The sequence below is a fragment of the Triticum dicoccoides genome, chromosome 6A, assembly GCF_002162155.2.
Source record: "Triticum dicoccoides isolate Atlit2015 ecotype Zavitan chromosome 6A, WEW_v2.0, whole genome shotgun sequence".
NCBI classification, from domain to species: Eukaryota; Viridiplantae; Streptophyta; class Magnoliopsida; order Poales; family Poaceae; genus Triticum; species Triticum dicoccoides.
Genome location: NC_041390.1, coordinates 392416481 through 392428119, shown reverse-complemented (window position 1 = coordinate 392428119; position 11639 = coordinate 392416481). Strand labels below are relative to the sequence as shown.

The 11639-nt window shown below is 44.1% G+C and overlaps 1 protein-coding gene and 1 pseudogene across 1 annotated transcript; both read left to right on the top strand.

Moving 5' to 3' along the window:
- Positions 1-5907, top strand: part of LOC119316988 — a 37842-nt pseudogene extending 31935 nt beyond the window's left edge.
- Positions 5908-6072: 165 nt separating this feature from the next.
- On the top strand, positions 6073-9155 carry LOC119316990 (rhodanese-like domain-containing protein 11, chloroplastic). The gene is made up of 10 exons (XM_037591376.1): positions 6073-6245; positions 6320-6436; positions 6659-6766; positions 6849-6945; positions 7296-7335; positions 7424-7498; positions 8035-8122; positions 8196-8263; positions 8579-8651; positions 8742-9155. The coding sequence occupies exons 1-10, from the start codon at positions 6129-6131 to the stop codon at positions 8823-8825; spliced, it is 867 nt and encodes a 288-aa protein (XP_037447273.1). The 5' UTR covers positions 6073-6128; the 3' UTR covers positions 8826-9155.
- The last annotated feature ends 2484 nt before the right edge of the window (positions 9156-11639 follow it).

Below are 11639 nucleotides of genomic sequence, written 5' to 3'. Positions count from 1 at the left end.
TTTAGTAACCTCGTAATCGCGTCCATGTATCCCCAATTGATTTGACGTACTCGAGGAGGCAGGAAGCAAGTGGGCACACAAAGGAAGAACCGGGTCCGGAATAATGATATACGGGATAGAGTTGGGGTAGCACCTATTCAAGAGAAGCTTGTCCAACATCGTCTGAGATGGTTTGGGCATATTCAGCGCAGGCCTTCAGAAGCTTCAGTGCATAGCGGACGGCTAAAGCGTGCTGATAGTGTCAAGAGAGGTCGGGGTAGACCGAACTTGACATGTGAGGAGTCTGTAAGGAGGGATCTGAAGGACTGGAGTATCACCAAAGAACTAGCCATGGACAGGGGTGCGTGGAAGCTAGCTATCCATGTGCCAGAACCATGAGTTGGTTGCGAGATCTTATGGGTTTCAGCTCTAGCCTACCCCAACTTGTTTGGGACTAAAGGCTTTGCTGTTGTTGTTGTTGAGGCAGGAAGCGAGTGATACAATGGCGACTGCTCGGCAGCCCGCGATCTCTGGTGCATTTTATTTAAGTCAGGTTGTGGTTCAGGCGTTGGTAGTAGTCCTTGTCGAAGTTCCCCGTCGTCAACGAAAGTGTACACTTTCACCACCCCTCCGCTTGCAGTCTGGGCTATCAACCAGCTTCCAATACAGTTTCATCCTCCTCCATCACTTGGCCGATGACGAGCCCATGGCAGCTCCAAATGACCTGTTTATGGAAGCAGCTGCTGCAGCTCCCAAGCTTCTGGCGAGGAATGGAGGCGACGAGGCACAAGGGAAGGACGATTGTGAGGTGTATTTTTTGAACTGTATGTGCCACGCAAGCCAAGTCCAGGGTGCCAAACAAGTGTTTTGTGAGATATTGGACTAAAGTGCCCCGCAAGCCAAGTTGTTGTACTGCGGGCATTATTTACTCTTAAAATTCTGTGTTGGATTTTAGGAACCATGCTAAGGATTGTCCAGTGCTTGCATGAAACAACATTGGTATTTGCACCTTTATGCACTCACAGTTTACCAATAATATTCTATTTCTATATCAAGTTTGCTATCTATCCAAACCGTTGGTTCCCAACTGCATTGTTAAGTGGGGTGAGGTGTTTTCCCTCATTTGAGGAAAAAAAATTATCTGCTGTAGCTTGATTTATTGGATTGTGTTTAATGAATTAATTAACTAAAATTTATTCCAGGAATAAAAATCTATGCTGATAGTTCTGCATTAGAAGCGGAATCACGGAGGCTCGCATTACATGACCAAGTGCCATCAAACATTTACCTCAGCAAGGTCTTATTCTCTGAAGGATCTTTGTCCTCAATTGCAATTTTGAACAACTTGCTGCAACTGCTTGATTTGCTAATTCTGATCTGTCAACCCTTTCCGGGTTTCTACTGTACCGCCATATGTCAGTCCCTGACCTATATTTAGTACGCTGCTTACCTGTATGGCTGTATTTGACTGATACCATGTTATATTGTGCAGGAGTATAGCCGATATGACCGACAAATTGGAAAGTCTATCAGTAAACTTATGCCAACTACCGACAGTGTCAAGTGAGTATACAACTAACAAATACTCCCTCCGTCCCAAAATAAGTGTCTTGACCTTATTACAACTTTGTACTAGAGTTAGTATAAAGTTGAGACACTTATTTTGGGATGGAGGGAGTACAATACTCCTTAAATGCCAGAGTTCAGTTCAGATAAGGACACTTAAAATACAAGAAAGCTACCATTGTGACAACCTGGAACTAACTTGACAAGGGCTGTTGGAAAATTGAAGAATCATCCACAATTCCACATTGATGCCATATTTTTAAGAAATGACAACCATAATACATGCAGTAAGGCATCAAGGTTAAAGTTACTAGACAATACCTCGCGTGTTGCTGCAGCAATCCTCTATTCTTAAATGCATAAATAAGTGCTAAATAAACTAAAACTAATGTAAAAGCATTTTGCATGAAGTTCCTAAGAAGACATGCATGAGTTGATGAGGTGGCGTGTTTTGCTTGAATATTAATGCCAAAAAAGTAACTTATGACTATGGAGAGGAAAATTAGATAGTGGGTTGCAACTATTTAGGAATAGAGGATTTCCAATGCTTTGGGGTCCTTCACAAATATTTTTGTATCACTTTGGATTAAAATAGTGGGAACAGCTGTCTCTTAGACTGATATGCAAACTTACTACCAGTAACTTGTTTCTTCAAGAAAAATGCTTGTTTCTGTTGTTGAGTGACAGAAAGAGGAATATCAAATGCAGTAACTAATTAGTTATTCATATACCCTAGTTAAATCAAGTGGTAATTCCTTTTTGTAAACAATCACAATGGTTCTAAATGAATGCCACATCGGAAGTGGTTCAATATGCTCTCACCAGAGGTGAAATAATTGCTATGCATAGAAAATTGAGGGACTGAATTGTGATATGTTCATTGGAAAGATAAAATATATATATATTGAAGTGATTCAATATGGTTTGGGAAATGAGAAGCGGGCTACATCACTGTTTTATATGCCACCAGAATAATTTGGCATTCCTTACTGTCATATTAGCAATTCAAGTTAATGTTTATCAGGCATAATCCATCATTAGCTTGCACCATTCAATTATTGCTCAAGTTGTGGATGCTTGCTTCTAAGCATCTGTTGCTGTCAATTTTACCACCATGCCTGCATGGTTGTCAGTTCTGATTTATTGTTCCCTTGTCTTCTTTCTTTCTTAATTGCTTGTGCATGATAAATACAAATACTAGTTAGTTTGTTCATACCTGTTGCTGGTTAGGTCAACATTTGGTATGAGTTCTTATTTAACTTGAATCCTTGCTTAATTGTTCCTTGCAGGGCCAGGGCTAGTGAGCTTATTAAAGCTTTAGATGGACAGGATTGTCCTCGTCCAATCGCTTGTCGTTTATTTGCAGACAAGGTAGCTACATGCCTACATTTATCTGCTATATTTTCTTTTTAGAAAACATCATGATATATGTCTGGCTTATCAAACCAGTCCACGGGCCTATAGAATGATCATGGGTTCATGGTTATTGGCAGGATTGGTTCTATTTAAGTATCAGTAGAGTTACATATGTAAATGAAAACTTAAGCACTTGCTTTAGAAACATGAATCATTAGCAAATCATGGTTTTCTTGTTTATGTACTTTAGCTGGTGCGTTGATGGTGACACCTTCTGTTTTGGGGAGAAACATGGTATTACTAATTGATTTGTTATATTTACATAGTCTTTATACTACAGTCTAGATGGTATGTTTTCTGTAGCTGCTGATATCTTGTTTTGAACATAGTTACGCACCCATGCATGAATTGAAACTAGCATTGTGGAAAGTTACGTGACTTTTACTCATATTGACCCATTTTCTCAATATTGTACACTTCAATAATTACATGATATTACTTTACAGATGATTTCAATAGTCAAGAGTCGGAATCCGACGGACAAAACCTTTGGAAAATTGGCCTTTGCTTGTGGATATGTCATGCTACTAGTTACCAATCAGGTATCTTTTTCGCTTTGCAGAGTGTTACTGCTCATTAGTCATTACTGAGTCTGAGTGGATTGATCACTACAATTTGCTATTTTGTTGGTGTCATTTCAGTATATGTAACAGGCAACATGACTATATAATTAAGTAAATCTGAAAACTCTTAACTTTCTGAACAGATAATATGTGGATAATTCTTTCTTGCAGGTCTGGTACATGTAACATATCTTTGATATTCTGGTAGGCACAAGTGCACATGCTGCAGTTTTGTTTACCAGGACTTATTGTGAACTTGTGATAGTTAAAGTAGTCTTGGTGAAAATATAGTTTGCTTGCATGACATATCAGCTTGAATTGTGTGGAACTGAGGTCTGACAACAATTATTTTGTATTTAATTTATGCTAATTTAAATGGTCTCTGAGTAGCTCAGATACAGAAGTGCGACATGGTGTAACATACATATGCTGTCAATTTGTTTGTCTTAAAAGCAATTATGCATCCTCAGATTGCTATCAAGATGAAAATTTTCCTATTTCATATGGCTTCAGATGTGTGCAATCTTTGCTGCAGCTCTAGTATGATGATAATCAATCAGTTACAATTCTGTGTGTAATTCAGGTACCAGATGCAATGGATTATCTTCTGGCTGAGTTCAACAAAGTTTGCATGTACACAGTTCCAAAGCATCTCCATGCTTTAAATGTACGTCTTGATGTGACTGAACTTTTTAGCAGCGCTTTCTTATCTTCTTGCTTATATTTGAGGTGGTGAAAAAACAGAAGCCGTTATGTTTTTGGTGTTGCCATTTCTTGGAGGATGTGCCCAAAAGATACAATATTTCAAATCTCAGAGTTATATCTATGTTTAAACTGTGAATGCACCTGATTTTATGGTTTGGAAATGTGTACTATTTTGATATTTTTTGGCCCATATATTTGGCTTATATTTTTGGATTATCTCATCATCTGTAATTGCTTAGGCACAAGCACGAAACACAGATTACTTCAGGCTTATTGGCTACCAGGAAGAAGATGGAAAACTTCAGAGCACTGAGAAGTATTTGGTAAATGTTGTTGCATACGTCAAACTCTATGCTGCCATGATTCAGGTGTGTATAGTCCTTGTCTAGACATAATCAGTTTGGTAAAAACATCAATTAAGTCTGATTGAGATTTGGTAGTAAATATGCATTTTATGTTCTGTCCTTTCCGTAACAATAGGCTGTTTTCCTGTTAACTGCAATCCATTATTTTTAATTTCAGCACAGTGATAACAAGTTACGTTTTGCCATGGTTTGTGCAATGACAACATGATGAACCTTGACAAGTTATTATGTACTCCCTCCGTCCCAAAATTCTTGTCTTAGATTTGTCTAGATACGGATGTATCTAATACTAAAACGTGACTTGATACATCCGTATTTAGACAAATCTAAGACAAGAATTTTGGGATGGAGGCAGTACCATGTTGTATGCTATCACATTATATTTAAATAGAAGACTTGTGTTCAACAAACTGCTGTTTTTCAGTAGAGCAGAAATATGACCGCATAACTTTGTCTACAGACAGAAATCAAAGGTGTGCGGCATCCACATGGCTTAGCCGAGGGATGGAAATGGCTTGCAATGTTCCTCAATACTATCCCGGCGATCCCTGCCACTGCTTTTGCCCTTCATGCTTTCCTCAAGGTAGAGATCCGCATCAGGACTTGTGTGCCGTGTGTCTGACTATCTGTGTATGCAGACTTGTAGCTAACCAGGATTGTTCTTCTTTTAGGTCGCTGGTTTTGCGCTTCACAAGAAATATGGATCACAGTTCATGAAAATTCTAGATGTAATATCGCGGCACTTCATACCAGCTTTGAAAGCACAAGGTTCGAAAGTTCAGCCAGAGGCTATCAATAATCTACAGAATTATCTGAATGACAAAATTTATCTGGAGGAGCCAGAAGGGCAGTACCTTGCCCAGCAGCTGCTATCGAAAATGTTCTTGTGAAAATTAAAATCAGATCGGCATGGAGAGCTATCAGCTATGATTAGCAGCAGTAGTTGCCAGTTGGTGCATCTATTTCGTCCGAGGGAGTAAGCTCCGTGGGTGTAACTTATGGAGAAGCCTAAAATTGTCTTGAAGATTATTTTGGATGGACTTCCACCATGTTACTCCCTCCGATCCAAATTACTTTTCGCTCAAATGGATGTATCTAGCCTGAAATATGTCTAAGATATGGATCGGGGGGAGTAGTAAATTAGGATAGAAGTGCCACTTGGTGGAGGTCATGCGATTTCTTGTGATGTATACTATGGGATGCAAACCTTATGTCAGTTTGAAGTCAACGTTGTTCTGAATATAATTCATCTGCGTTGATCAAATTATTGTTTGTAACATAAACACTTGATAAATCATATTAGATGTCATATATCTGCTTATGAATTATTGGTAGTCGTAGCACCAGGATGTTCAGTGCAGCTGTGCACGCCCTTTCCATGCATCTCTTTCAGGCCTCAGCATCAGTCCAGTTCTCCGGACCCCACAAGGTCTGCAGTTGCACTCTCCTTGGCCAATTGCAGAGCCGAGTATGAGATGGGGATAAAGCTACGGCTAAAAGCCTAAAACCTCCTGCCTGAGAGCAAGCCAAGAAAATGGCAGCACCACCTCTCAGCCTCGCACGCCGCGTCGCCGGCGCCTCCTCCCCTGCCGCCGCGGCGCATTCCTCCTCCTGTCCCCGTTACTTTCGTCCTCGCCTGCTCCCTTCAAAGGTACGCGGTTTTGTCTCCTGCGTTTTCCTGTGCTCTTTCTGTGCCCTGAGCTGCCGGTGGTTGTGTGCGTGCAGCGGTGGAGTGGGGTGGTGAAGATGGGGGCGGCAGTGGGAGGCGGGCAGGGGGGCGAGGAGGAGGAGACGAGGCAGGCCAAGGAGATGGCCGCTGCCAGGAGGCGGTGGGAGACGCTGGTGAGCTCACGCCTTTCTACTCTTCTCATTTCGTTTACACTACGCGTCTACAGTACCACCGGTTGTGCAAACCTCCTCTGAAGTTGCTTTCATCTCGGAATCACGGCGCTCTTAGCTTAAGCTTTGTCGTTTGAATTCGGCATCCATGTGTGCAATGCATGTATGAATCTCTAAATGATGAACTGCTGTTATTTGTATGGCTGTGGAATGCTCTGCTTGAAGATCAGGGAGCAGAAGATCAAGACCCTTACACCAAGGGAAGCTGGCTATACATTCAAACTCACGGACAAGGTCCTTCTGGATGTTAGGCCTTCAAATGAGCGTCAAAAGGTTGGTGGTAGGACTAACAACCATTTCTAGTGTTGGTTAATCGTCGATGCTCACATTTTCCTGTCCTTTGCTCGTATCGCAGGCCTGGGTGAAAGGTTCTACCTGGATTCCAGTATTCGATGTGGATACATCGTCTGATTTGAATGGCCTCAGCAAGAAAGCATTCAACTTTATGATTGGTATGCCAAATGGAGTTCTGGCTACATCGTTGGATCTGACTGTTGCTTGCACTACTGTCTTGAAGGCATTTGTTCAACTTTGTTCGCACTATTTCATTATAAAAGTTGCCATAGAAGGACCATAGCATGGAGTGATTCTTCAGAATAGACAATCCAGACTGGAGACTAATAAGCTAATAGTGCATCAAACACAGTTACGAGATATAAAACAGGCCTTTTCTTTCAACATAGATTGACTTATTTTCAACTCATACAATACCATCGTTTGTAGTATGTCAGCTCATATGGTACCACCATTTGCAGTTCTAGACTTCAAGTGTGACTAAACTCTCATCACTCTTGCATAATAGGTGGCTGGTGGAGTGGCAGCTCAACAATGTCATTCAATAAGTATGCTTGGCATTTGTTAAAACTTGGGCCTCTCATGAATTGTATTTTAAAACCAATTTGATTGACTGACTTTACAACAAATTCCTAGGAACTTTGTACAGCAGACCGAGGAGAAGTTCTCAAAAGATGCAGATATCATCCTAGTATGCCAGAAGGGACTGAGGTAATTGCTTGTTAGCTCACTTTCTAAGTTTCTGATGTTGGATTTGTACTGCTTATTAGCTCATTTTCTGACTTTCTGATGCTGGATTTGCACTGCATGACACACTGACAACACATACTCGTACCTTTTCACCTTGCTGGCCTTCATGGAAGTTAAATCATCTCATCATCCTATGTTCTTTATGGAGCACTGTTTTTTTATGCTGTATTTAGACTCACCATGTGACTAGAAAGGTCTCTACCGTTTCCTGGACACCGGCGCATACCACTTCTTAAACTTGAGCTTTGTGTGGCATGCTGCTCATACACACAAGATGCTATTTCAACTACCTAAATCTTGGACAAATGATTCTAAAAGAAATCTTGAACAAAATATCACTCTTTCAGTCATTGCACTCTAGTAATTTAAGGTTGCATCTGCCCATCGTATTGGTGCTACTGCTACATCTTGTAGCGTCCATCATAGAACATTTGCGATTCAACGTCCGGTGTGGATTTTTGTCTGACAGTTTTGATATCCCCAAAAATGTTTGGCAGATCAATTGCTGCCGCAGAGCAACTTTACAATGCTGGCTTCAAAATTTTATTCTGGGTACAAGGAGGATTGGAAGCTGCTGAAGAGGAGGTAGGAGTTGGAGTCATCTTATGATCTTCTATTTTGGAGTTATATTAATTTCATGTTTTTTTTCTCTTTATAGGACTTTGAGCGGGAAGGTTCCCAGCCTTTCAAGCTTGCTGGTATCGGTGGGGTTTCTGAATTTTTTGGGTAAGTTCCAGGACCTCAACACCTATGATAATGTCAGTGTGACGGTGTTATTTTCCTCACCAAAATGTGTGCACCAAGGCCTTGTATTAAGGTTGAAGATTTTCCTGTGAGATACAAGCTACGAGCTTGCCACCAACCTAAGACCTGAGCGATCAGATTACAGTACACATGTAGATAAGCATGATACTGTGTTTTCTAATCATTCTGAGATGATCCAAATATGTTTCAGCATTCCACAAAAGCATTCAGCATCGTTAGTGAAATGACATCCACTAGGGTACTAATCCTGAATCTTTTTTGACAACTTGGTTTCAGCTGGACGGATCAGCAACGTGCACAGGCTGCAAAGGAAGGATGGGGATATCGGCTGCTCTTCACGGGCCGATTGGTAATTCGTTTTGAAAAATATACATGTACTTAACTCTTGTCTGCAATGGAAAGATCTTTAAACATTCTTCTTCTTCCTCGAACCACACAGGTTGGAGCAATTGTGCTAGCAGATGCTCTGTTTGTGGGTGCCCAAAGTATTGGCCCTCTGCTTCAACAATTACAGCCTCATTAACTGATCGATTCCGAGGAAGATGCTGTGGTGTTCAAGCTAACTTGAAGGCATCATTTCGGGCGTTCATCTTGAGAGAGACCCAAAACAACTGCACGAGGACACAGTTAGGCCGTTCCTCATGCCTGCTATGATAACACACGGAGACGGAATGTTCTTTCCTAGAAGTATCTAGTTATGAATCTAGAGCCTCATTTCTGACTCGATGAATTACAGAAGTTCAGGCCGCACAGGATAATTATGATTTCGTGGAATTCTCCTGTTGAAAATTCTGTTCAGAAAATCTTGAGTCTCAAAATATCACATAAAAAGTATCACATGTGTGGATATAAATCTCATTGTGTTAGTGACCCTGCCCAAGAAGGCCCACATGCCAGGATCGTCAAGACAGCCAGCGCCGCGCGCACAAGAGCAACCCACGCTACACCGGCCCAGAATGGGTGAACAAGGCCGGCCCGACCCGGAGCACTACTGAAGCCAGCGACCCCCTCCTCCTAGGGTATCCGGTGGATCACGGCAAACGGCACCCGGCGGCTACCAACTCCTGATCCGATCCCCTTTCTTCCTCCTCGCTAGAACCCTAGCTACCTCCTGAACTGTGTAATTGCTACCTAAATTTGTATCTATGAGTGAGATTGCCACCAAATACTTGAGCTACCTAGTGTGTCCCTTACATCTGGTATCAGTCGCCACCACCACCATTCCTATCGCGTGGTCTGGCGCAGTTCATCGAGACGCAAAGTCTGCGTCACGCACGACTGCAATTGGAGCACATGGATCCCGCGGTCAAAACCTACCTCGACAAGCTTACCTCCATGATGGAGGCCAACACCGCGGCGCTCACGGCGGTCACCACCCGCCTCGACGATCTGGCGGCGTGGCGGCCCGATCTGGAGCGACGCGTGGCCGATCTGTGGGGACGCGGTCGCTGTGCTTCAGCAAGAGCGACCCGGCAACAACGACACCAACGGCGGTGGCACCCAGGCGCCAGCTCCCATGGCGCCACCGCCAGCGGCCCGTGGCACTCCTCTACGTGCTGCGGAGGGCGCGGCGGATGCTTCACGCGGGTCCGATGACCACGACGTGTTCCATCTGCAACGGGTGACGTCGGCGGTGTCATTCCAGACACCACCGCCGCTCCCGCCCAACGGTCAGATCGAGATCCCTTCTCCTAGTGCTTTACCATCACCGTTCGCGCATGCTAGTCAAATGTTGGCGGGGCTGGGTCAGGCGCATCCGTCGATAGCCTTTTCGCAGTTCTCGGGGGAAAATCCCAATCTGTGGAAGACTATGTGTGAACAATACATTAACATGTTCAGGATACATGACTCTTTTTTGGTTCCCATGGCCGCCCTGAATTTTTCGGGCTCGGCTGCTATATGGCTTCAGTCCATCCAGAAGAAACTAGGATCATTTACTTGGGAGTCCTTTGTCGCTCTGCTTTGTACTAGATTTGGGCGAGATAGACAACAAATGCTAATTCGCCAGTTCTACACCATTAAGCAAACTACCTCAGTAGTTGATTTCATAGAGAAATTTGAGCTTATTACAAATCGTTTGAGTTCATATTCAGACGCGATTCACCCATTCTACTTTCTTACTCGTTTTGTGGAAGGGCTAAGACCGGATATCAGGGCGGTGGTCATGGTGCAACGACCACCGGACCTGGACACAACGTGCGCCCTGGCTCTGCTGCAGGAGGAGGTGGCAGACGGGGCGCACACGGAGCCATTCAGGCAATCAGCGGCGCGGCCGCCTGACCATACGGCACGATTGCCAACAGCGCTGCCCCTGCCTCCTCCACCAGGACGTGCCCCGCCACAGGCAGGGGCGACTGATCGGCGCGGCACGGATGCAGCAAGAGCAGAAGCAGCAAAAATCAAGACCCTCCAAGATTACCGAAGGGCACGAGGATTATGCTTCAAGTGCGGCGAGCGCTAGGGCCAAGAACACGTGTGCCCCACCTCGGTGCAGCTCCACGTCGCGGAGGAGCTGCTGGAGCCCTTCGGCATCGACGCGTCGGCAGAAATGCAGGACAAAACACCAGAAGAACCAGGACAAGCCATAGTCATGGCGATCTCGAGATCAGGAGCGATAGGAGGTGTGTCCCAGAAGGCGTTTCAACTCCGCGCTTGGATTCAGGGCCGAGAGGTGCTGATGTTGGTCGAATCAGGCAGCACCAACTCCTTCATCAACAAGCGTTTTGCCGAGGGAATCAAGGGCGTGCAGCCATTATCAAGGGCTTACAAGGTGCGCGTGGCGGACGGAGGGGAGCTGATATGTTCCTCACATGTGCCAGAATGCACATTGTGCTCCCAGGGGCAGGGGCACCAGTTCTGTGACGCCCCCGATTCAATCATACACTAATCATACACGCAAATGTGTACGATCAAGATCAGGGACTCACGGGAAGATATCACAACACAACTCTACAAATAAAATAAGTCACAAGCATCATAGGGGCCTCGAGGGCTCGAATACAAGAGCTCGATCATAGACGAGTCAGTGGAAGCAACAATATCTGAGTACAGACATAAGTTAAACAAGTCTGCCATAAAAAGGCTAGCACAAATAGGGATACATATCGAAAGAGGCGCAGGCCTCCTGCCTGGGATCCTCCTAAACTACTCCTGGCCATCGTCAGCGGCCTACACATAGTAGTAGGCACCTCCAGCATAGTAGGAGTCATCGTCGACGGTGGCGTGTGGCTCCTGGACTCCATCATCTGGTCGCAGCAATCGGGTATAGAAAGGGGGGAATGGGGAGCAAAGCAACCGTGAGTACTCATCCAAAGTACTCGCAAGCAAGGAGCTACAC